Source organism: Mustela erminea, chromosome 2 (assembly GCF_009829155.1).
Source record: "Mustela erminea isolate mMusErm1 chromosome 2, mMusErm1.Pri, whole genome shotgun sequence".
NCBI lineage: Eukaryota > Metazoa > Chordata > Mammalia > Carnivora > Mustelidae > Mustela > Mustela erminea.
Genome location: NC_045615.1, coordinates 104,152,408 through 104,179,732, shown reverse-complemented (window position 1 = coordinate 104,179,732; position 27,325 = coordinate 104,152,408). Strand labels below are relative to the sequence as shown.

The 27,325-nt window shown below is 42.6% G+C and overlaps 1 protein-coding gene and 1 long non-coding RNA gene across 4 annotated transcripts in view; one reads left to right on the top strand and one right to left on the bottom strand.

Annotated features, from left to right (window-relative positions):
- Window positions 1–11,520, top strand: part of CLNK (cytokine dependent hematopoietic cell linker) — a 164,759-nt gene extending 153,239 nt beyond the window's left edge. For all 3 annotated transcript variants that reach the window (XM_032333851.1, XM_032333852.1, XM_032333850.1), the window contains one exon: window positions 7,768–11,520. In XM_032333851.1, coding sequence (XP_032189742.1) covers window positions 7,768–7,914 — 147 coding nt within the window. In that variant the 3' untranslated portion in view covers window positions 7,915–11,520. The remainder of the gene's footprint in view (window positions 1–7,767) is intronic.
- Window positions 243–26,014, bottom strand: LOC116584882. The gene is made up of 3 exons (XR_004283364.1): window positions 25,361–26,014; window positions 20,957–21,091; window positions 243–461 (listed from the first exon to the last, which is right to left on the bottom strand). It is a non-coding gene; the product is annotated as an uncharacterized LOC116584882 (long non-coding RNA).
- Between the last annotated feature and the right edge of the window lie 1,311 nt (window positions 26,015–27,325).

Genomic DNA, 27,325 nt, shown 5'->3' with positions numbered 1-27,325 from the left:
CCATCATATCCCCATGACTGCTTGGTGGGGGAGAAAAGAATGCCACCCTGGAGGTGGAGACTAACTCCCTTCCAGCTCCTTCTACAAGCATCCCTGCCCACCTTAAACTTCAGCCCACGGGCCCCAGCCTCTCCTGACCATTCCATCCCCTGTCCACGCAGATCTGCCCATCGAAGGAAAGTCATTCTGCAGGACACATCCAAATTCTGCCTCCCCGGAGGTCTCCCCTGAAGCTGAAGTTAGTGTTAACACCACATTCCTTCCCCACCCCCATGCCAAACCCCCACAGCTGGCGTTCCACACCCTACCTGCTGGCATGAGGAACACTTAGTCGTGTTTCCAAATTGAACGTGCGCTCAGTCACAGTATGCGGTGCCATTTTGGGCATGCCCGTCCTCAGTACAGACCTGCTGACAGGCGGCTTCAGGAGAGAATCCATCAGTTAAGGCCTTCCAGATTCACTACATAAAAACAAAGGAGGAAGGAGACTGGATTTTGCTGAGTGTGCTTGCAGTTGGCCTGGTCTCCGTATCACCTCGCGTGAACCCTTGACGACTCCTTGCTACAACAATTGCTCCAACCTTAGAGGTAGGGAAACTGAGGCTCAGAAAGTTATGTAAATGGCTAGAGACACAGGAGTACTGAGAGGGTGAGGAGAAGCTACTCTTTCAACTCTTCTTGAAAGGAAGGTGGGACAGAGGGACTGGAAGGGAAGGGTAGGGGGCAAGTTCTGCATCACCGCTTACTAAGTATGTGAGCTCAGACCAGTCACTTAATGTCTCTGGGCTTTAGTTTCTTCAAAGTGAAATGCAATGTTCTTTTCTTGTCCAGACTTCTCTAATTCAGGAATTTTCATTTAGCATCTCCAGACCTCAGTGTTATCCGTTGGTCTATATTATGTACTGACTTGTGCCCCCCACCCCCGACTCCTCCCAGATCCCTGTGTTGAAGCCTTAACCCCTAGGACCTCCAAATAGAACTGTATTTGGAGCTAAAGTCTTTAAAGAGGGGATGAAGGTAAAATGAGGTCACGTGTGTGGGCCCTAGAACAGTATGTCTGGTGTCTCTGTAAGGAGATTAGGACACAGACATGCACAGACATAAGGTCACAGCAAGAGGACGGTGCCTACACAGCAAGAAGAGAGGCCTCAGGTAGAACCAACCCTGCCAACACCTTGATCTTGGACTTCTAGACTCCTGGACTGTTGTTCAGGTGCCCCCACCCTGCCCCTTCTGCGGCCCTTTGTCATGGAACACTGAGAAAACAAATCCAGCATAGATCCAGAACCTTCACACAACTATCCATTGTTCCTCAGTAGAGATCAAAGTGAAGGACACGGCCAGGGCTGCCAGAGCGCATCAGGAACGTGCGTATGTGAGGATCCCATTAGGCGCTGCGTGAAGACCGCAGCTTAAACCCAGTATCCGACCCAGAGCCCTTTCGGAGTATCGCACGTAGCTGGAGAGGTGTGGTCCACACCAGCCTTTTCAAGAGCCTGGGAAAGTCTGGTCATAATTGAGAGTGTGAGTGGAGAGAGATTAATACATAAATCTGCTAAGTGCAGCCACACTGAGAGAAGACAGCAAAGATGAAGAGAATAGCCAATGTTCCCTTTCGTGATGAGGATTAGTGACTTAACAAACGTACCCCATTCCGAGCCAGCCTGACACTTAGCAAGCCCATGGTAGATGTGAGTTATTATGCTTTCATTCTTATTCCCGAATGTAATAACTGGGGTACAGTTCCGCGGAACCAGATGCATATGGGTAGTGGACATTCCAGTTCAGTCCCCCTCCAACCTTTCTAGCTTCTTCCACCTCCTAGAATTTCCCATGTTCTTAAAAAAAAAAAAGTTGTATTGTGACTTTTAAATGATCGGGACACAGAGCAAGTGGAAATCATGTGCCCTGACCCGCAGGGCCTCTGTGAGATGCTATGTCACTTGCTCTCTTACCTGGACCTCAAAAAACCTCAGAGAAGGGTGCATTATTGAGACCCTTTTACCAGTGAGGACCTAAAGAGGTCACAACAGCTTTCCCCCCACATGCCACACTTTGGTCTGCTCCTAACAGAGGAGACTGCGATCTTACTCCGGGATGACATCTGAATAGCGTTGAATCAGATCGTAAGCCACTTCCCGCCTCAGCAGGGAAGCGCTTGCCAACCATGACAGCCCGGATTAGACCGTCAGCTTCCAGGTGAGCTGCTCTAATTATCATCACCAAGGACCCCTCAAGGATTCAAATGCCTATTTTAAGAAAACCCTTTTTGGGTTATTCTGGAGTCTTCTCCTCCCATTCGTTACCCCCCCAAGCCAGCCTCCTTTTTCCTACATTTATTTAACACCTGCATGTTTGCCGTGCACAAGGCCTATCCAATGCCGTGAACAATTACTAATTAACTTCAGCAATGTATTCCTTCCTGGACAACCTGCAACGATGGTGCCACCCATATTTCCACTTAACAGTGACAGTGAGACACAAATGTTAAGTAATGGGTCCCCCAGTCACAGCAGGTACAGGGCAAGGCTGGGCTTCATTTTTCATTCTGCTAAAATACTCCTATGGTCTCAGGTAACATCGTGACCAAATGCCAAAAACCAGTAGCCTGCCCAGAAACCGTCCAGAATGCGGGGTGAAGGAGAGTTAACACTTTCATGAAGCTTACTGTGCACCAGACACCAGATGAGAAAGGACACTTCCCAACTGTACACTTTTCCTGCCTCGCGAGCCGGATGCTGGTGCCAGACTAGGCCAGTCTAGCTTGCTCTCAGCTCCCTCCTGCCCCTCACCAGCCACGGGAGCCCCCACTCTGCTGGGGAAGACACTCCCAGTTTTACAAAAAGGAGAGAGAATGTGATACAGGAAGGCTCTGCTGAGTGCAAGCCAACCCCAGCTACTTCCTCTGGGGCTTGCATAAAGAAATAGTATCTTCGTTTGACTCTGCGGGAGCAAGGTGATGAGATACAGGGTTGTCAAAGATAATTTTGGTTTTGTGTGACTTTTGGGCTGCCTTGCAAACTTGAGAATTTAACCACACATCCAACACAGTGACACCCCTCTCAAGGGAGTTATTACATCTTAGATGAGGTGACATAAACACAGTCACATAGACACTCAGACACACAGAGGCAGGTGCTTAGTGAGTAGGGGTTTCCGTCAGAAATGATTCCCAAGTGCCTCTGCCTTGGGTCTGTGCCCCCGGGGAACTAGTGAGGCACAGCCCTCCCCAGGATGTGGGGGTGGCAGGGGATGCCTGGACAAGGCTCCAGAAAGCGAGCATGCCAACATCTTCTCAAGCACAGAAGGGGAGCAAACCCACCCACATCTCCCAAGAATAGGCCTGGGGAGGTCCATTTTGCTGCACTGGTAGGTGTTTGTGTCATCCTGTCAGCCACGTGGCTAGAACCTCATGTCTGAATTCAGATTTAGGAAAGACCCCCATGTCTTCATGCCCTAGGTCCTCTAACAGAGCACCACCAAGTTGGTGACTTCAAACATCAGAAATGCCTTCTCTTGTGGTTTTGGCAGCCAGACATCTGAAATTGAAGTATCAGCAGGGCTTCTGGACATGGAGGGAAGGTCCCTCCTTGCCCCTTTCAGCTGCTGGTGGCTGTGGGCAAGCCTTAGCTCCTTGTCCCGTGGGTCCTATCGCCCTAATCTCTGCATCTGCTCTAATCTCTTCCTCTTCTCTGGATGAATCTCCTCCCTGTGCTTCAATCTGGTACGGATATGCATGACTGCTTTTAGGGATAACCCAGAATTCCCTCCTCCTATGAAGATCCCCAACTAACCCCATCTTTTTTAAAAAATTAACATATAATATATTATTTGCCCCAGGGGACAGGTCTGTGAATCATCAGGCTTACATTTCACAGCTCTCACCATAGCACATACCCTCCCCAATGTCCATAACCCAACCACCCTCTCCATATCCCCCCCAGCAACACTCAGTTTGTTTCCTGAGATTGAGTCTCTTATGGTTTGTCTCCCTTCCGATCACATCTTGTTTCATTTTTTCCTTCCCTACACCCCACAACCTCCCACCCTGCCTCTCAAATTCCTCATATCGGAGAGATCATATGATAATTGTCTTTCTCTGATTGACTTATTTTGCTCACCATAGTACCCTCTAATTCCACCCACATCATTGCAAAAGGCAAGATTTCATTTTTGATAACTGCACAGTATTCCACTGTATATATGTATGTATGTATATGTGTGTGTATACATACACACACATACATGCACACGCACATATACATATATATACCACATCTTCTTTATCCATTCATCTGTTGATAGACATCTGGGTTCCTTCCATAGTTTGGCTATTGTGGACATTGCTGCCATAATCATTGGGGTGCACGTGCCCTTTCTGATCACTACATTTGTATCTTTAGGGTAAATACCCAGTAGTGCAATTGCTTTAACTGATTCCATCTTTTGTCATGAGAAATACTATTCACTCTTGACATATAAGGCAATACAGATTCCTGGGATTGGGACATGATGTATCTCTGGGGGACCGACCACCTTTCAGCCCAGTCTACCCATTTGCTCAGTTATTGCCCCACCATTCATTTTATGCCTACACTATGCTAGACTTCATGCTCCATTTTGGGGACACAGAGTCCTTACTGCCCAGGGCCTACCATGCTCATCTGTGCCCATCGATGCACATGCCTAAGCAGGGGTGAGACTGGGAATATTTAGCCACTACTAAAACACCAGCCCCAGCAAGAGAAGCACCTGCCATTAGTAACCCACAGAGTTTTACCTGCTGCCAACCGCTAACCTGCATCTGACTTCAGAAACCATGTGGGTCAAGGTTTCTGTGAAAGCTCATAGAAGTGAGCCACTTCCATCATCAGACCTTTCCTTGCCCTGAAAATGGTTATGATAAGTGATTGAAAAATTATGCTTGATGTTTACTTGGTGAATCAAACTTTAAAGACTAGTAAGTAGAGACCAACAATGAACCCACAAGATCACAACTTCTCATTTCCCTGCCTCTCCTTCTTCTTTCACTCCTACGTGTGCTCGCAGACAGATTTCTTTACTCTTCTGGCATTGAATCATTGCCTTCTATTGGGATATAAAGCAAACACAAAAGGTTTAAAGACATTTTAAGATTTAATATTAGGGTGACATTTGCTCCTCTCCTGGAAAAATCATTTCATATGAAAATAAGAGCTTCATTATAATACTTTTAAGAAGTCTCTTTACGGAAATAATATATCAGTTGTGGGCCAATCACTACAAGGGCATAATAAGAAATGACAGTAATGATTTATCACTCCTGCCTCGCTTGCTTCCTACAACTTATTAAAATTATAATTTCATGTAAAATGGCATCCATGCAGTAGATTATTAAAACAATTAATATCACACTTATTATTTCAAGACCATCCTAAAGATAGCAGGAATGAGAAGAGGAAACAGGCATTTTCCCTTTGAAGATGAAGATCAGGAAAGAGGCTTTCCTCTTTATCATGTGGATTAACCAGTTTTGCAGAAGAGTTCCACATGAGAAGTTTCTTTTCTTTACTCACTTTCAGTTTTGTCAAACTTGAAAAAAGAGAAAGAAAACACTGTTCTTAGTTTATAACTGGAAGTGAAATACAAAAAAAAAAAAAAAAAAGCCTTCCTGGAGGTATACAATAATCATCTATAAACTTCTCCAGTGACCTCATTGCTCTTTGTGCATATTCTTGGCAAACCCAAAAGGGATGAGGTCACGTTAATGAGACATGTATTGAGCACTCACTGTATACCACGCTGTCCTCTAAATGCTGACTATGTGTCAACTGTCAATTCAATTAATCCTCACAAGGGCCCTTGGAGGTGGGTCCTGATGTTACTTACCATTGCTTTTCATCGATAGAGAAACTGAAACAGAGAGTGTGAGAAACTTGCCCGAGGTCACACAGCTAGTGAGTGGGAGAGCCTAGTCAGGAACTCAGGCATTTGGTCCCCAAAGGCCCTTCACATCCGAGTTCTCTAACACTATCCTTATTCCCCATGGCACAACCAGGAAACCACCTTACTTTAGCATCAGGTAGGAATTAGTATTTATTGTGTACGTCTCAGGGGTGGACCGATGGGTTATCTCCTTGAAACCAGATCCAGTAACAGGTGCACAGGAGCAAGTCACAGAGTCAAGCAGGGCTGTTGTAGTGTGAAAAGACAGAACCTAAGACAGATGAGCTGTGGTAGGAACAATGGGGAAGCTTGTGGACTCAGTCCTCAGGATGGGCATGGATGGAGTGGATCTTGGGCCATGTCAGGAGATTCGTCATTCCCTGCCTCTTTACCCAAGTCTTTCCCTTATTCTTCACATCAGCCACAAGTGGCAGGAAGGAGGGGACCACCACGGTGGTTACAGACCTTCAGCTTTTCAAGGCAGTGCTCCCCCAAGGAAAAGAGTTCCCTCCCAGTAGCCACAGGCAGCCCTGAGGGAAGGTTCGTGAGGGGCCTAGTGATGTTCTTGAGTTCTGAGTTAATTATTTTCAGAGCACATTATTCCTAAGTACAATTACCTCCTTGTATAGGAAGCTATTTTCCGTCTGCTCCCACCAGAATGCAATCTCCATGAGGACAGGCACCATGACGATGCCATTCCCTTTTGAATATCCTGAAGGCCTGCAAACATTGCTGTGCTGGGCACACTGGGCAGAGGGAGGGTTCACAACACTAGAGCAGCATCCAAGACTTCCCCACCAGGGCTCCCTCCCTTCAAGCTGTGCCTTCTCTATCCCAGCCTGTTGGAACCCAGGATCACAAGCTGTAGGCAAGCTGTATAAGGGAAAAGCAGACAACTTTTGTCCAGAAAAACCAAGTTGCATTCCTGGTCCTGGGCCCCTGCCTTTGTGACCTCGAAGCAGGTCAGTCCACATCCCTGAGCTGCAGTTTCCTTAGCTCTTCCATGAACGCCATTCCCCCTGCCCTGCTCGCCTCCTAGGGTTACAGCCAAGCCTCCTTAGCTCAACATTGTCTTAAGGCGTGCAAGGCAGGCTGAGTGAGCTCTTCCTACTCACCCTCCAGGATTTCCTTTGAGGGCACACCCAAACTCAGCTCATCAGAACCACCCTCTGGGTCCTCACATCTTCAACACCTGCCTTTGTTCATGCTTCTTCCTCTGCTTTTAGAATCCTTAAGCCCTCTTGTCCCTTTATCTAGACACCCAGAAGGTATAGCCCATCTCAGTTCTGTGTCTTCAGCAAAGCACGTGCTGATTCCCTAAACTTGAAATAATCTCACTACTGTCCATTCAATCACCACACCCTTCATCTGTGCATTTCCAGGAACATAAAAGTAAAGATCTGCTGTCACCTCATTATTTCACAAGAAGCCCAGGGAAGGAAAGGTCATTGGCTAAGAACGGCCAGAACCTTGTGGCCAGCTCTATTCCTTCTGATTACCCCAGGACTCACTGGAACACAGGGGTTTCTGGAAGGGGAGCTCACTGCAGGCCTTCCCACCAATCCACTCAGTGCAGGTCAAGCCCTGACTTGCTCACTTTTGGTCTCCCCAACCATCTTACTCTCCCATGATAACATTTTTACCAGTCATCTTTTAGGAGCTGTCTTTTCAGTTTCTTTTCTTTTATTTTTTTGACACTTCCTGACACAGCTTCACAGTTTTAAAAAAATATATATTGAGTTAACGTCTTCCCTAAGGAAAATGAAGCATCTTATTCTGTGCTTTAACCCACCAACATAAAAGATATTCAAATTTTCATTAACTTTCTTTTCTGTGTTTCAGAAGTTTAATTCAGTGGAAGACATCATCGAACACTACAAGTATTTTCCCATCGTACTAATTGACGGGAAAGACAAAACTGGAATCCACAGGGAGCAATGCTACCTGACTCAGCCCCTCCCCCTCAGCAGGTGCTTCTCACCTTGGTAGTCTGATTTTGTTTTCTCTGGGGTTCCAATCCCACCAGATCCAACACCTCTACCCACTTTTCATTGATTTCAAAAGACGATTTTTCTGTGGCTTGGAGGGATCCCTTTTTTGACTTCGGAGAAAAGGAAAACATTCTATAATGGAAATTGGGAAATTGATCTCAGTTTTGAAAGTTCAAACCACAGAAGAAATATTGGTAAGAAGAAAAAATAAAAACGGGCTTTTAAAAAATATCTCCTAAAGAGAAAACTATAAACGTGGTCACCATGGGTCACTATCCTTCCAGATGAGAAATAAAGGCGATGAGAAGCTTTGCTTAGATGTTTGCAGCTAGCATGGGACAAATCTGGGTGAGACTCCCATACCTATTCTCTTTATAGGACCTGGTCCTGCCTTTGTTTCAGAAGTGGTAGGACCTGTGAAGGTACAATGTTTTTGAGATCCCTTATGCTGAAGATGATGGTGAATGGAAGCTCTATTTCATTTGTAATCCTGAAACCTCAATTTTAGGGAAGGAATGTAACAAAAAAGTAAAGTGTTTGCAAATGTCACCTGTAAGACAGAAATCAGAAATGCTTTCACTCCGGGGATAGAGGGCTGTGGGCCCAGCCTTCAGGACTCTGTTTTGAGTGGCTTTAAGACAAATGGAATTATCAGATTTGCAGTAAGGGAGTAAGCCTAAGTCTGAGCAAAAGTGTTGTTGTTGTTGTTGTTGTTGTTTTTAATTCCAATTATGGACTTCCCTTCAAAAGAAGAGAAGTATCCTCAGATTAGTGCTATTTTGAAGGAATATTGCATGCCTCCTGATACTGTTCCCTCCTAAAGCTAAAAGGATCTTACATTATTCCTATTTTATAATACAAATAAGGAGTAAGAGGCTGAGAAAGGTTACTGGTCCCATTCAGTGTAAAAAGGGAGCACACATCTTTACCCATTTTGCCTGGCTCCATCCTAGCACGCCTTCCCAAGTACATTCCCCATGGAATTTTATCATCAAGTTGAAAAGCTAGAAAGACACCATTCGGAAATACAGATTTGCCTGCACTGAAATACATAAATAAATAAACTCTTTAGTGGAGTAAGTTTAAAAAAGAAAGAGAGAAAAAAAGAGAGTTCTGGTTGAAATCAATCTACATAATGACTTCAAATGTTACAAAAGCCTATACATGAAATGTATGAAATATTTATGCAAGAGTAGCATTAAGGCAGAAGTAAAATCAAAACCAAATTAGAAGGAAAGAGATAACAATGGGAACCGTGCTCGGGATTCTCTCCTCTAAAACAGCAACTGAGGAATGCTCTCAGAGGAGTTCTTGAAGTCTACCTACCAACCAACCCGACAGCTGCATGGGTTCAGCTTTCCCAAGGTCAGTGGGAAGTTATGTCTCTAAGTCAGGTCAGGAGCATTTGATGAAGGAGCTCTTTGTCGGTTCGAGTTCCTGATGCCCCACTGAGTCTCCCTTCCAGGGCACCTGCACGGGATCACATAGAAACCAGGAGCTGAGCAGACCTGAACTGTGGCTTCTAAGGAGCGTACTGCTCAGAGCTGCAGGAATTGTGGCTTCTGGTCACTCTCAGCTAGACTTCAGCAAACTCAGGCCAGCATGGAAAGAGACTGTGGAGGTCCCAGCTGGGATGCAGGAAGAATCTGCGCCTCCCTCTACAAAGCTTTCGGAAGATGCCCACGAACTCAGATTCACTGGTTTGCACCATTCAACACTGTGTGCTCAAGAAGTGTCTGAGTCTCCTCAAGCATTGTGGCTGTCAAAAAGGGTGAGCATCTGCTGGTGGCTAGCATTTTATGAGGCTTATGTTCTTCAAAATGCTTCATTCATAAATGCCTGATATGATGGGAAGAGGAAGAGGAGGTAGAAATCAACCATCTTAAAATAAAAGGCCCACCATGCTTATCCGTAATGAAAATCTCTGGAAAGAAAGATAAAACTCAAAATATTGACAGGGTTGTTTTTGAGATGATTAGGGTTTGAGGGATCATGTTAGTTGGGTCTTCTGGAACTCAGATGCCAAGACAAGAGTTAGAAATGCAAACATTTGTTAGAGGTGATGCCTGAGAGAGATAAGGGGTGAGGGGAAGGAATAGGACTGGGCAGGGAGAGCTTTTGGACTGTGACGTGGTCTGACCCCTATGAAAGGAGAGAGAGAAGGAGGGAGGTGGGAGTAAGGAAACCAGCCAGCTGAGATAGAGCTCTGAGAGAGTCCTGGTCAGGCCGCTGGTACCATTCAGAGCAAGGATTGCTCATAGAGGATACAGTCCCATGTGAGGCAGAAATGGCTAGGTCTTAGGACACACAGCACCATGTAAGTCATTCCCAGAGACACAGGAAACACAACCTTCTGATGCTGTGGGAGATCCAGAAGCTTCTACAGAGGAAGGCTTTCAGATAGCCCACTCATTAACAAGTTACTCTTTCAAGAGAGAGCCAAGTGGCTCCCCTACCATGCCTGCTACAATGACTCTCCTTTACAGTGTTGATTGTAATAAGGACATATTCTTATAAATATTACTGAAGATAAGAATATACCTATTTTAATTGCACTTGATTCTCACAACAGTTCTGTAAAGAAGGCAGGGCAGGTCTTCTGGACACACTGCATGACTGAGGACTCTGTGTCTCCTTGACCCAAATCTTATGCTGACATAGTCATGGCTGAACCAAGGTCTTCAGACGCAATTCTATTCAGTGTCTAGCTGCTTATTGGATCTGTAATTGAAAAAGTTCAAATGATATGGGCTTGGCTTGCCCAAATTCCAAAGCAGTTTAATCCCTCTTCAACTCGTATTTCATTTTCAGTGGAAAAGTGTCACTTGATTCCTAGCCATCAGAGTAGGAAATCTGACTTTATCTGATTATAGCATCTATGCATTTAAGGCATTTCTTGTTGGCTAAATAACTATCATTCTGGATCAATTTGTACCTTCCTCAACTTTAATAATACCTTGCTCTAAGTACTTGTTTGTGTACACATATACATTTGTTACTAGACATTCTTGAGGATGTTCGAATTATAGTGGTGAATTAAGTGGGAGAAACAGACAATGAAAAAGTACCCAGTAAATAAAATAATCAATTTTACTGTATTTCCAGTTGAACACTTACCACTGAGGGCTTATCAGTGAGGCCAACACTTGATATTTTGAGGAAGCTTTTTTGAGATGTTTTCTAAAAGTTCTATACCAGAAAATTTTAAATTTTTCCAAATTACTTAATGAAAAATTTACTCACTTGGGTATATGTGTGTGGGAGAGGATGTGGGTGTGTGGGTGTGTGTTTGAGTAACTACACTGTAGCTGAAATCAGTTAAATTTTCCATGCTAATGACCAGAGAGTAAACAAATTTTACCCCATTATCAAACTCAGCTCATTGCCATGTGTAGGTACACATAAACACGTTTTTTATAAGATGGTCTGTATCATAGATGACTAGCATTTTATTTGTGTACCCATTTTTGTATACTAATATTTGTTCTAGCTAACATTCACTTTCTTTTGAATATTCATGATTGATAGCTATATTAAGATAAATGAAATCAAATATGTAATTGAATGTCATAATATCTCTAACTATTAAAGAAAGGAATTCAAAGTATAGTTGAATTTTGTTCATTTCATACCCTATTAGCCTTAAAGTCTTTCTGAAGACATAGTTAGGATAAACTCATCACAAAATTTGAGGAACAATTTTTGACACCTGAGCATTAGCCCATGCTAGATTTGGGGAATAAAGATGAAAAGACATAATCCCTGTGATTGAGGGTTAAGAGTCTGACAGGGAAGATACACATGCAATAAAAATCACGCAACACAGAATAATAGATTTGCTCATTCTCTCTCTTGTGCCACCATTGAGTTGGTAAGCAGAAATGGATGTGTGGGGAGCATGTAGTGAGGGAGACCTGCCCAGGGGAAATGTTCAAGCAAAGAGTTGAAGGACAGCCCTAGAACCCAAGCGTTAGAGGTACAAATCTTTTGTCAGTTTATTTCTGAGGGCCCTTATCTTTAGGGCTCTATTCTTGGTCATTCTTGTCACCAGTCAAGCAATGACTACCTAGTGAATGGGTGTGGGAACAATAGAAGTGGCATCTGTGGGGAAAGGACAGAGGATTAGTCAAGTGGTTCTGGGGAAACGGGCTCACCATATGCAAAAAACATACAGTTATGTCCCTACATCAAATCATACACAAAAATAAATTTACCATAGATCCAAGAGCTAAAAGTGAAAAGAAAGCTTTAAGTTGAGCCTTGTATTTTCTTCTGATAATCTCTATGATTTGGGGATAGGAAAAGAGTTCCTAAACCACATGGCAACATGAATGATAAAAGGAAAGACTGGAAGATTCATTACACCAAAGCTTAAAATTATTGTAAAAGACGAAGTCCAAAGGCATTTAAACAACTCCACAGAACTAAGAGCAAAGGATATAAACAAGGAATCCATACACAAAAAGTAACCTCTTAGCCCTGTAAGGTGTCCATCCCTGCTCTCATCACTGGACAATGATGGAATTGACACAGATGTCAAGAGACACTGTCACGGAATGGAGTTATCTTCAAGGACAAACGCCGTAGAGCTTAATGGATCAGAGGAGGAGACGGAAATGTGGCTCCTCTGGTCCCCATCCCCACACCTGGATGATGGACCCACATGAGGAAGATCTGAGAAGAATGTTTAAAGAGAGACCAGAAGCTTAAAGAGTGGACAGCCCCCATGAGAATGCCATGGTGAGCTTCTCCTCTGCACATGGATGGAAGCGAAATGGCTAAATGAAAGCTAGATCATTCTTCTGTGTTCCCTGACGGGCTTGCTGAAGCCAAAGGCAGTTACCCAGGAGCCTCCTTCCAGCAAGCCTGGGCTTCATGATCATCTGACAGCAACTTCCATACAATAACAATTACATAGCACTTCCCACCCAACAGATTGGTCAAAATTAAAGATTTCAGATAATATCCAAAGCTGGTGAGGACATAAAGAAGTAAAAATTCTCAACTACCAGCTGGAATGTGAATCAGTACGGCTACATGGAAAGTAATTTAAAAATAGTAAAATACAAAACACATGACCCGTGCAATAAGAATTTCAATTAAAATATGGCTAAATATGAACTTATCCTTGATCTCTCTGGAAACTCCACTATAATGACAACAGAGGAATTGAAAAGTCAAGAATATGTGATAAAGGGAATGGAAGAAAATAGCAGAAGAGATACATCCACAAAATTCGGGGTTAGAGAAATTAAAAGGACAAATAGTAACTTAGTTAACAAAACAGAAAAAGCTAAAATGTAAGCCTGCTAGGAGGAAATTCAACAAGAAACAAGCTTGACTTATTTCACTCACTTTTTGCTCACTTAATCAGTTTCAAGCTGGTTCCCCTTACAAAAATCTGGAAAGCCTCAGTAATACTTCTCAGCCTTTTTTGGTTTTTTTTTCATTTGAGATAGAGTGAGAGTGAGTGAGCTAGAGCAAGACAGAGCACAAGCAGGGGAGTGGCAGGCAGAGGGAAAGGGAGAAACAGGCTCCTTGCTGAATAGGGAGTTTCAGGACCCTGAGACCATGATCCAAGCCAAAGTCAGACACTTAACCCACTGAAGCACCTAGCTCAGTGGGAAGCACCCTTACCAGCCCTTTTCATAAGGTTGGCACAAACCTAGCCATAAAGAAATAAATAGATAAGCCAATCAGCCTGACACAGACAATATAAAGAAATTAACTTGCAGATTAATTTGCTTCACAAACATAGAAAATCTTTAACAAAATATTGGCAGATCAGTGGGGAGAAAAGATGTTGACCTAAATAACTTTGGAACAGAGTGGAGACTATAAGACCAAAGACAAAAGGATGACACACAGCATTGTACTCCAGTTGGTAAAGGCATTTCTCATACTGGTACACGTATGTGTATACAGTGGGATTGAACACATCAGTATATGCCAATCTTCTCTCTGCTAGAATGGAAGATGCCAGATAAGCAGGGGGATAAGGTCAGAATGAGCCATGTGACACTGCATTATAGTTGAACATCAGTATGAATTCATATTTTGTTTAACATAGATACATATGGATAAACATAGAAATAATTACAGATATGTGGATAAGCCCTAGTATAACACATATGTCTCTGAGCTCTGTTCATTTAGAGGGCCTAGAAGGCATGACGCTGTTCTCTGTCAACAATTGTCCCCAAGGAACTAGAAGCAATGACAGCGGTAATTCACACATTCAAAGGCCAGAACTTGATTTCTAATAACAATATCAAAGAAAAGAAGTGGGGGAGGGAGGTCCCTGGAGAAATGGCTGATTCTGGGGCTGGGACAGGGAATATACATGACGATTCTGGAGCATCTGGTCATGACAGAAAGAAAGGAAGTACTCAAAAGCCACTGTACATGAGGGAGGTAAGTGAGAGGACACAGAAGCTAACAAAATAAATAACATGGTATTGAATTATAACCAACAGTATACAATAAATATTCACGAGTCCACAATGATATAAGTACGTGGCAGATAATGGAAATGACTCACATACAGAATTCCAAATAATTTATGTAGATACTACACCATCAGGGAGGAAGACCATAACTCCTCACTCCCTATGTGTAGGTTATGCACAGCGAATTTCTCCCAAAGACTACTATATGGAAAGAAGAGAAAAATGACTAACCTTATAGTAGAGACAGATGATCAAGCTTCACATTATCAGTGATAACTACCACCCATTGTAATTGTCCTTGACATGATGTGATGAGAATGGCCCTTTATGTCAGTGGTCTTCCTCTCAAAATCCTATAACCACAATCTCATCATGAGAAAAATATTAGACAAAACCAAAGTGAGGAACATTCCACAAAATACCTGTCCAGTATCCCAAACTGCCAAGGTCATCAAAAACAAGGAAAGTCTGAGAAACTGTTCCATCTTGAGGAGCCTAAGGGGGCATGTCAAATAAATGCAGTAAGGAATCCTAGATGGGATCCAGGGACAGAAAAATTACAATAGATAAAAACTAAAGAAATTCAAAATGGAGTGCAGACTTCAGTTAGTAATAATATAGCTAACTGCCTCATTAATTGTAACAAATTTATGTGCAAGTTGTAAATCTTACTGATGTAAGTTTTTAGCAACAGGAGAAATTTAGAAAATTGAGAAAAATCTGGATACAAATGAAAGCAAAAAAAAAAAAAGACATACAAAATCTAATGGGAGGAAGCAGAAGCAGTACTAAGAGGAAAGTTTACAGTAATAAACAACTGCATTAAAAAAAGAGAAAGATCTCAAATCAGCAATCTAACTTTATACCTCAAAGAACTGGAAAGAGAACAAATGAAACCAAAAGTTAGCAGAAGAAGATACGATCAAGAGAACTAGGAAATAAGCCACAGACTGGGAGAAAATATTTGCAAAAGATACATGTGATAAAGAACTGTCATCCAAAATATACAAAGAACTCTTAAAACTCAGCAGTAAGAAAGTAAAAAACCCAACTAAAAAATGGATCTTTTCACAGATACCTCCCCAAATAATATTTGATATACAGACAACAACCAAACATGAAAAGATGCCTCATGTTAAATATCATCAGAGAAATGCAAATTAAAACAAGATACCACTACACACCTATGAGAATGGCCAAAATCTGGAACAGGGTAATGCTCAGTGTTGGCGAGGATACAGAGCAATAGGAACTCCTCAGATGTTGCTGGTGGGAATGCAAAACAGTACAGCCAATTTGGAAGATGGTTTTGCAGATGTATAATCTTACCAGATGACTCAGCAGTCACACTTCTTGGTGTTTACCCTACAGAGGTGAAAAAAATTTACACCTGCACATAAACCTGCACATGGATGTTTCTAGGATCTTTATTCCTAACAAAAGCTTGGAAGCCACCAAGATGCCCGTCAATAGCTAAACTAATAAACGAATGGTGGCACGTGAGACAATGGAATATTATTCAGTGTTAAAAAGAAATGAGCGACCATGCCATGGAAAGACATGGATGAGCCTCAAAGGTATATCACAAAGAGAAGGAAGCCAATCTTCAAAAGCGACCTACTATATGATTTCAACTATATGACATTCTGGAAAAGGCACACTATAGTAACAATAAAAAAAAAAAAAAAAGCTGTGGTGAAGGAGTAGGGAGAAGAGAAAGTTGAATAGGCAGAGGACAGATAATTATTACGGCAGTGAGAATATCCCATATGCTATTACAATAATGGGTAAATGTCATTATAGATTTTTCCAAGCCCACAGAAGGTATAACACCAAGAGTGAACCTTCAGGTAAACTATGGACTTCAGGTGACTATGTTGTGTCAATGCAAGCTCATTGATGGTAGCAAATGTCCCTTCCTACTAGTGGTGCTGAGAACAAGGAAGGCTCTGCACATGGGGGAAATCTTGTACCTTCCTCTCCATTTTATTGTAAACTTAAAACTGCTCTTAAACATTAAGGTCTTTCTTAAAAATACCCCCAAAAGTTAAAAGAATGAAAACAATAAAGATTATAGAAGAGAAACAAAGAATAGAAAAACAAAAGGGAAAAAACATCAGTGAAAGAGGTTGACAAACTCTTAACAAATAAACTACAAAAAAGAGAAGTTCCAAATGGCTAAAATTAGAAGTGAAAGAGGGGACATTACAATGGACGCCACAGAAATAAAAAGGATTATAGGAGACCACAATGAACAGTTATATAGCAACAAACTGAACAACCTAGAAAAATGGACAAATTCCTAGAAACATAAAACCTAGCAAGACTAAACTATGAAGAAATACAAAATCTGAACAGAACTATAGCTAGTAAGGAATTAAAGCAGTGATCAAAAACCTCTCAACAAAGAAAAGCCCAGAACCAGATGTCTTCACTGGAGAATTCTACCAAAGCTCTAAAGAATAATTAATCCCAATCTTCCTCAAACTTTTCCAAAGAATTGAAGAGCTGGGCACATTTCCAAACTTATCTATGAGGCCAGAATTATTCTTATTATCAAAACCAGACAAAGGCACAAAAAGAAAACCATAGACCAATATCCCTGATGAATATTGATGCAAAAATCCTAATCAAAACAATCTTAATCAAAATACCAGCAAACTTCATTCAATAGCACATTAAGAGGCTTACACACCATGAGCAAGTGAGATTTCTACTTGGAACGCAAGGACTGTTCCACATACAGAAATCAGTAAATGTAATACACCGTACATTAACAAAACCGAAGGCAAAACCCCCATGATCATCACAACAGAAACAGAAAAAGCTCTTGATGAAATTTAACAGCCTTTCATAGCAAAAAGAATTTCTTAAAAAGCACAACAAATTGTGGGTATTGGAAGAAATTGCCTTAGTTAATGACAAACCCACAACTAACATCACACTCAATTTTAAGAGAGTGAAAGCTTTCCCTCTAAGATAGAAACAAGGCAAGGATGCTCACTCTGGCCACTAATGTTCAACATAGTACTGGAAATCCTACACAGAGCATCATTCAAACTAGACAGGCAGAAGGATATTATCTCTGCTCGCAGATGATACGATCAAATATCTAGAAAACTCTAAAGATTTCACAGAATCAACGTGCAAAAATCAATTGTGTTTCTATACACTAATGAAAAACCTTGAAAAGGAAATTTAAAAACAGTACCAATCACGAGAGTATCAAATAGAATAAAATATTTAGGAAAAAAACTAACCAGGGAGCTAAAAGATTTGTACATTAAAAACTACAAAAATATTGCTAAAAGAAATCAATGAAGATACAAATAAATGGAAAGACATCCTGTGTTCATGAATTGGAAGACTTAATATTGTTCAAATGCCCATACTACTCAAACCTACCTACAGATTCAATGTAATCCTTATCAAAATTCTAATGTTATTTTTTGCAAAAATAAAAGAAAACCATCTTAAAATTTATATGAAAAATAGTCAAAGAAATCTTGAAAAAGAAAAATAAATTTGGATGCCCCACACTTGATCATTTCAAAACACACTACAAAGCAACAGTAATTAAGATGGTGTAAGTATAGGCATGAAGACAGATATATAGACCAGCGGAACAGATAGAGAGCCCAGAAATGAAGCCTTGAGTCTATGACCAAATGATCTTTGACAAGGGTGCCAAAGCTGCCCAGTGGGGAAAAGACAGCTTCTTCAACAAATGCTGTTTGGAAAACCATGCATCCATATGCAAAAGGATAACTAACTTAGACAACATACCAACATACCAAAATTAACTCAAAGTCAATTACAAACCTAAACATAAGATCTAAAATGGTAAACCTCCTGTAAGAAATATAGGGTGAAATCTTCAGGACATTGCATTTGACAATGATTTCTTGGATATGGCACGGCAACGAAAACAAAAATTGACAAAGGGGACCACATTAAACTTAAAAACTTCTGTGCAGCAAAGGAAGAACAACTTAGTGATAGGCAACCTATGGAAGGGGAGAAAATATTTGCAGGCAATATGTATCTTAAATATCCAGATTATATAGTAGACTCCCAACAACTCAAAACAGCAACAAATAACCTGATTAAAAAATGGGTAAGGGATTTAAAAAGACATTTCTCCAGAGAAGATATGCAAACGATGCACATGAAAAACTACTCAACATCACTAATCATTAGGGAGATTCAAGTCAAAACCTTACACCCATTAGTATGCTCACTACCAAAAACATAAAAACAAAACCAATCAAACAAACAGCAGCAAAAAAAAAATAAGCCCTAGAGTGGATACGGAGAAATTGGAATGCTGCGCACTGCCTATAGGACTATAAAATGGTTCAGCTGCTGTGAAAAACAATATGGAGTTTCCTCCAAAATAGTAAAAACATAAATACCATTTGATCCAGCAATTCCAATTCTTGGTATGTATCCAGAAGGGTTGAAAACAGCATCTCAAAGAGATATTTGTACACCCACATTCATTGCAACATTATTCACAACAGTCAAGGGGCAGAAGCAATCTTTGTGTCCATCAACGGATGAACGGATAAAGACAATGTGGTATATCCATACAATGGAATATTATTCAGCTTTAAAAAGGAAGAAAATTCTGTCATACTGTACAGTATGGGCAAATCTTGGGGACATAAACTGAAACATGCCAGTCATAAAAACACAAATACTACATGAGATTCCACTTATTTGAGTTATCTAAAGTAGTCAGACTCATGGAAACAGAAAGTAGAATGCGGTTACCAAGGGTTGAGGGGGAGGAGGAAATGTGGAGTTGTTTAGTAAGTAGAAAGTTTCAGTCTTACAAGATGAAAAAGTTCTAAACATCTGTTGCACAAAAATGTGCAAATAGTTAACACCATTGCCCTGTGGACTTGAAACTGGTTAAGATGCTAAATTTTATGTCATGTGCATTTACCAATTTAAAAAAATACAAAAAAGGAACTGACAAAATGTGTATGTGTGTCTCTGTATCCAGCAATGTATATATAAAGGTAAGTATGTCATGATGAAGTAGGACTTACCCTAGGAATGACATGTTGGTTTAACATTTGAAAATCAATGTAATTTTCCACGTTAACAAAGGAAACGAGAAAAACTACTTGATCATCCCAACAAATGCAGAGAAAGCATTAAAAAAATAATTTACCATTAATTAATAAAAAAACTTCTAGCACTAGGAACAGAAGAAAATTTACTCAGTCTGACTAAGGGGACCTACAAAAACCTTCAACTAACATGATATTTAATGGTGAAATATTGAATATTGAAAAGGAAAGAACTAAATGACATCTTTAACCCATTCTTCCCTGTTATCTGGGAAAAGCCCCTAGAAAAGACAGAAGATGGGTGATCTGATTCAATTTCCTTATAAACATGAAATGACAAACCTCTTGGCAAAGAAACTAATGGTACTTACTAGTAGGAGAATCTTTACCTGTGGAGTACATTTTGAAGGATGGACAGGTTTGCTTATAGTAAATAAATCTGGAGCCTATGGATTTATGGAGCATTGCTCCCTGGAAAATGTTACGTAACTAGCAAAATATAGAACAGAGATGTATTCATGACTTAAATGGCTTATTTACGTGTAAATGGAGCGAACTACTCTCGTCCTTTACAAAGGCACCAGAGCATATCTGAGGTCACAATAGTGGACTTGAAGGGGTCTGTCAATGGTTCTGAACCTGTTCCTTTCCTCATCTGTGTAATTTGACTGTTTTCACATCTCTGATTTGGGTGAGTCTGCTTTGATAATCTGATCCTTGTTTTGGGGTGAGATGTGCACAGAAAGACCTGTACCAAGATCTTCCCTTTAGTAGTGCCTGTATCAGTGACACATTATGTTCCCTGGACAAAGAACCACATGGCCATTAAGAGGAAAGAGATAGATTATGTATTTCAGCATAACTAGGTCTGAAAACACATACATAATACTGCACAGTAAATTTTGAAACCACATAAAACAATACAATGTGCTGTTCATGGGTACACATGAGAGATAAAAAGTGTTAACCCTGAGCTGCCTGTGTGCACATTATATACGTGATGCAGAACAGGGATGGGGAGCACAAACAGCAATTTGTAATAAACTACAATTCAAGAACTCTAATGTGTGCCAAGTACTGTTTTAAGCATTTTAGATGTATTGGGATTTTGTTTTAAGAGGAGAGGGAGAGAGAAGCCCAAGCAGATCCCCTACGAGTCCAGAGCCTGATGCAGGGCTGGAAAGCCCACCACCCTGAGATCATGATCTGAGCTGAAATTAAGAGTCGGCTGCTTACCTGACTGAGCCACCCAGGTGCCCCGGTGTATTGTGTTTTTTATTTGTTTTTGTTTGGTTTTTTGTTTGTTTAAGATTTTATTTTTAAGTAATCTCTACATCCAACACAGGGCTCGAACTCAGAAGATCAAGAGTAGCATGCTCCACTGACTGAACAAGCCAGGTGCACCTAGATGTACTGTTTCATTAAGTCTTTTCAAGGATCCTGTCAGTTAGTGGCCAACACACTCTTTCATTTTTAGAAGACAGAAAGGAAGCACAGAAAAGCAAATAACCTTCTCAAGATTCTTCATTTCCATCCATCCTCTCCTTTATCCAGAAAATATTTCTGGAGTTCCATTCTGTGCCAGGAACTGTTCTAGGCACTCTGGTAACAGTAGGGAGAAAACCAAGCCCTCCTCCAGCTCTCCCTGTAGGGAGACAACAGAGACAAATTATAAAGACAACAGAGAGAAATTATAAAGTCTGGACATTAAAAAATTCAAAGTCTGTTAGAGGAAATTAAGAGTCACAAAGAAATGAATAGGGCAGGAAAGACAGTAAGTGCCTGGCACGTGGCAATTCTAAATAGGACAGTCACGGAGGGCTTTGCTAGAAGGTGACATTTGAAGAGAAACATGAAGAAGGTGAAGACATAAGACATGTGGATTTCTGGGGCAAGGACAATCCGGGCAGGGACACAGCAGTGTTTAGACTGAGGCACCCACGGGCCAGCAAGTTCATGGAACAGTTAAGAGACTAGTCCCTCCCTCTCTTGCACACACGTTTGTCTACTGAGGTCCCAAGTGTCTGTAGTAGTGCCTGGCACAGAAGTAGACACTCAAAGAATATTTGATGAATGAATGAATGAACAGAGGATTAACTAGTTGAGAGCCAGAGTAACCAGAGAGAGGTCAGAGAGGCAACAGGAGCTGATCAGGTGGAATCTTGCTGCCCTTGGGAAGACCGGCTTTGACTCTGAATGGGGTAGGAGGTCCCTGGCCAGACTCAGACACTATCCAAGACTTCAGTTTAACAGGATCGCTCAGGCTGCGGAGCTGAGAACAGCCTGAAGATGAAGACCGGGGAGGGCAGAAGCAAGGAGCGCACTCAGGAGACCACCCTCACACAAGCAGGTGGCACTGCTACCCTAGGCTGAAAGGCAGCAAGGGCACAGAAAGTGGTCACCTATTTTGAAAGTGCGGAGCTCCAGGAAGAGAGGTGCTCAAAGTTGGGATTCAATGCAAGGGGTCTGAGGTACCACAGGCAGCCTGGCACTGCAGCCGAGCTGTTTTCTGAGGGATAACAGAGCAGCGGGGCAGGCACAAAATGGGGTGGGGGCAGCTTTAACTAGGGTGGGCTCTCTGTTTCCTGGTAGTTCCGCCCCGGAGGCCCGCTGCTAATGTGGGTCTTTTGTGTGAATTACGAGGCACCCTTCAGAGTAGAAAGGACCCATTTGAGACAAAAACACCAGCTGTATTTCACCCTACAGGCCCGGCCCCCACTCCAGCCGCCCCAGCAAGTTCCTGGACCCCTGCAGCAACAAGTACCCCCCATGGTCACTTTCTGCGCCTAAGGGAGGGGCAAGCTACCAAGAACGTGCGGGGGGGGGGGGGGGGGGGGGCGGTGGTGGTCAAGCTAGTCATCCAAGAGGATGCTTGATCAAATCAGTCTAATTCCATAGCCCTTAGGACCATCATAAAAGGTGAAAACAAACAAACCTTCTATTTAACATAGAGAATAAATATCAAAGGATACCTTAAAAAAAACTAAAAAAAAAAAAAAAAAAAAAAAAACATAGTGGAGAAGGAGTGAGCAGGCAGGCTTGATTGCCGGATTTTTAACAGAAAGTCACCCTAACTGAAACATACTAAAAATTCACAAGCAGAAACCCTAAAGGAGGTAAAGGTGGTATTACAAGTCAGTGAGAGAAGGGTGGTTCCTTTAAATACAGATTGCTGCGTCCAAAACCTTGTCACACAGGGAGGAAAAAGCACATTCTTCTGTTTATCTACAGAAAAAAAGTAATTTGCCCAAGAATGAAATGTTTAAAGATAAGAAATATATAATAATAACTATTTAGGAAAAAATGTATGAAAATATGGGTATGCTCTTGGCATTTGTGGCAGCGTGTGTCCTGGGGATTTTTTAAGAAAGACAGGACAATCAAAACAAAAAGGAAAATGTAACATTTGACTATGTAAGTATTTAAAATATGACAAAAAGACAATAAGCAAAGTTGGAAAGAATAGACTGTGAAAAATCTTTGAAGCGGGGCACCTGGGTGGCTCAGTGGGTTAAAGCCTCTGCCTTCGGCTCGGGTCATGATCTCGGGGTCCTGGGATAGAGCCCGCATCGGGCTCTCTGCTCCTCAGGGAGCCTACTTCCTCCTCTCTCTCTGCCTGCCTCTCTGACTACTTGTGATCTCTGTTTAATAAGTAAATAAATTTAAAAAAAAAAAAAAGAAGAAGAAAAAATCTTTGAAGCAACTGTGTCAGATAAAAGATTCTTATGTATGCTACTCCAGTAACTGACGTAAATTGATAATATAAGGACAAATAGTCCAGTTGAAAAATAATCAAAAGATTAAAAATAGCCATTTGATAGAAGGGGAAATCCTGATGCTCACAGACAAATGAAAAGGAGCTCAACTTCACAATTATCAGGGAAATTCCAATTAAAGTAACAATGAGTTAACATGTTTCTCACCCAAGAGGTGGCAAAAAGTTCAGAAGAATGTTACAGTCAGTCTTAGTAGGGGGCGAGGGGACCCAATTGCCAATAACAATGAGCACTGAAATTACTTCAGGACTTAGGAAACTAACCTGGCAAACTCTGTTAAAATATATATCTTTCTACTCAGCAATTTCAATTCTAGAAATCTATCCTATAGAATTAAAAGTAGAGTAGTTCATTATATTCTAAAAATCAAGTATCATGTTTTGGTTGGAGAATAAAATTTGTTCAAAATATAGATGACAATGCAAGATACATTCTGCAGCACTGGAAATACAGTTTTCATGACTGGCTACCTATAATTTTCACATGTTTATTTGTTAATGATAAGGAAGATTTTCAGATGTATTTGCAAGCACTTGTCTGCAAATAACACATTCCCGGTGGGATAGGAGAGGGTTCTTTATTTCTAATAAATGCAAAGCCAAAATGAATATTATGATACTAGATATAATTTTCTCTTATTATTTTTTTAAAGATTCTATTTATTTGACAGAGAGAGACACTAAGAGAGGGAACACAAGCAGGGGAAGTGGGAGAGGGAGAAGCTGGCTTCCCATGAAGCAGAGAGCCTGATGTGGGGCTCCCAGGACCCTGGGATCATGACCTGAGCCGAAGGCAGACGCTTAACAACTGACCACCCAAGTGCCCCTTCTTTCTATTATTTTTAATTATTTGAGGAATCTTGATACTGATCCCCATCCTGCTGGGGAAAATGACATGCCAACTTAGTATGTGATTTTGAATATAGACATCTGAATTTAAGGAAAGGCAAACAGAGCCACACCTAGCTACAAGCAAGACTTGAAATTTTGTTCCTTCCTTCTGAGAACTTCTTGCTGGTTTGGTCCTTCCTTCTGAGAACTTCTTGCTAGAAGTTTAAGAGTACTCAATTAAGCCAAGTTCTCCTTTTTGCCTTGGCAACTTCAGTTGGTTGCTGTTTTGTTAGCCTGGCTGATGTCAAGGAGCCAAGTTCTTGGCAATCTATGGTGGACATATGGCATAAATGAAAAATAAATCTATGTCTTTTTAAACCACTGAGATTTGGGGGTTGTTTATTGCTATGATGTAACCTAGCCCATCCAAACTGATGCAACAGCTAAATTACCTGGGGCTCTCAATCTGAGCATCTCTTTCAGTATTCTACACAGTTAACTCATCTCAGCTTCAGATACTATTATTATCCCCATCATTTCCCAGATGAGAAAATTTAGAGATGAACGAATAGAGGAAGAGTTAAGTGTCAATATTTGGACCTGCAGATTCCAAGTCTGCTTCCAGCTCTGGCCACTCACACCAAGATAGTAGGCATTCAACTATCATAGATGTCTATTGAGTGCCAGGTCCACTCCTTAGGTGAACAACACAGACCAATAACTTATTTCGTTGTGTAGGAGAATGAGAAGACCCAAGTAAACAAATAATAAATGATTTCAGTTTGTTATAAAAAATGTAAACACAAAGATGTGTTAAAGTGTAGGGAGGGTATGGCTATGGGAGATGAAACCGTTAGAAAGACCTCTAAGAAGGAGGGTTTTGAGTTGAGAGGAGAAAGATGAAAGATGTCACAGACAGAAGGAACGCCTGCTAGGGTCCTGGGACACAGAAGCCCTGTACATCAGCGCTGAGGAGGGAGCCTGCGTGGCAGAGTACAGGAATGAGAAGGGAGGAAGGAAGGGATGCTGTTGGAGGTCAGGTCTTATAGGACTGGAGGGTCCTGCAAGGACTCCAGCTGGGGAGTGGCTCCATCCCACTTGCTTTGTGGAAGGGGCACTCTGGATGCTTCAGCATGTTTGAGAGCGAAAGCAGGGAGCTGGGGCGGGAGGCTATCACCTCAGCCTAGAGCTGTCTGCCTCAAAGGACCAGGTGTTCCCCCGCCCCCATCCTTTCTCAACACACAGGCAACCACTGACGCAGCTCGGGCCATGAGACCTGAGTTAGAGTACACACCCGAATTCCCCTACCTTGTTCCGCGGATCCCGCGCTGGGATGCCGAAGCTGTGTCGGATTGCGAAGAACGTTCTGAACGCTCCTCTCCTGTTTTGCACTCCCTTTTGTACCTCCCTCAGGAACCTCTTCGGTGATGGCCCTGTCCTGTTCAGGCTTTGGCTACCCTCTGGTCCAAGCAAGGGACGCTGGCGGCTCAGGCCAGCTTGGTCCTGGAAGCCGGGTCTGTTCGGGCCTGGCATATGCTAACTCTGGCACGTCACTGATGAACAAAATAGCGGTGACAAGGACATGTGCGCTGGTGGAACTGACAGTCCAGAGACAGGGGGGCACACTTGTCAAAGAAAACGTGAAGAATGGGAGGCTGTGAATCATCAGGAGCCCCTTTGATCCCCCCTCTTCTGGACCCCCAGGTAGGCATTTGCCTTTGGTTAAATACCAACTTTGCAAACGCCGGTCGCGAGAGCACAAGCGTCTGGGCCGGGAGTCTCGCCGGCGCGGAGAGTCCAGCCCCCGCCGCTCCCGCGGTCTAGGGGAAACAAAAGCAAAGCAGCACATCACGAAGAAGCAAGTCGGGGGGAGGTCGCGCCGCAGGCTGGGGGCGCCCAGGTTGCTGTGCCAGCGGTCAGGTGAACGCAAAGCTGCCCGCGCCGGGTAGAGCTCTACAGGCGCGGAGCCCGCGGGGTCGGCCGAGCAGCGACGCCACAGGCCGCCCGAGGTACTACAGATCCCGCGCTTGCGGCGGCGGGGCGGGGGAGGGGGGGAGAGAGATAGCGCGGTGGGGGGAGCGGTGGCGGGGAGGCGTAAAGACTGCCTCCAATGGTTCTACCAGACGCGCATGCCCGGTGCGCCGCTCTTCGCTCCGAATGCCCTACTGCGCCGGCCCGCAACAGAGGCGGTGTAGTAGGGCGCGTGCCCCCAGAACGCAGCGCAGCCGGGTGGCAGAGAGTGTCTGGAACTCAAGCCTGGTCTCAGGCGCGGCTGTCCCCCCGCTTTTGAGTTGCTAAAAGCATCTCAGAGACTGGCAGTAACTTGTACAAGGTCACACAGCCCGTACCAAAAAGTAACGGGATTGGGATTGCGACTCTGCAGCCTCCACCCAATGCGTCTCAGGAATGGGAGGAGCACTGAATTTGAGTATCTTTGTAGTCCTTCACGACTTTGGAAAACCTGAGCAAAGAGACGTTTTCCCCCTCTTTCACAGGTGAGCAAACTAAAGCTCAAAGAACTTACTAGACATTTCTGAAATATATTAAACAAACTAACAAAGCCTAAATTCTCATTTTATGCACAGTCTTGAAATGCCTGAGATGTACATGTCTTTGCCCGCCTCCGCCCCCTCCCCCTGAACTCCCGCAACTAGCCCAAAGATCCAGACCCTGTTGTTAGAGACATGACCCATTTCTGGGGCACATTGAGGGTGCAATCCCTCCCTCTGAGCCACAAGGTCCTCACTAGCAGAATCCCAATAAATGACTCTCAAGATCACAATCCAGCATTATCTAGAACTGCAGTTCTTCCTTCTCTCCTTCAAACATGCCTAACTCTGCCCATCTCAGGGTCTTTGCATGTGCTCTTACCTTATGTGTGAAGCTCTCTTCCATCTTCCCATGCTGGATCCTACTGATGGAGCATCTTCAAAGTCGCCTTCACTGAGCCTTTTTGATCATCCTTTCTCTTGCTTTGCACTCCCTTCCACACCACACTACCTAGTTTTTCCCCTTTGACCTCTAGCCCTCCCTAATATTAATTATATATTCCATTAATTGTCTGATCACCACCCCTAGCAACAGGAAGGCTCCCTGAAGAAGCCTGATTTTGATCCTCGAGTACTCTGTCCTCAGCATCTAGCTTGCTTGTGTCTGCACTAAATTAGTGCTCAGTGAATGTTTGTTGAATGAATAAGTAAATGAATGGACATCTCCCAACCCTTATACTCAATGACTGGTTTTGTTCGCATGTCTTCCCTCCTCTCTTCTATT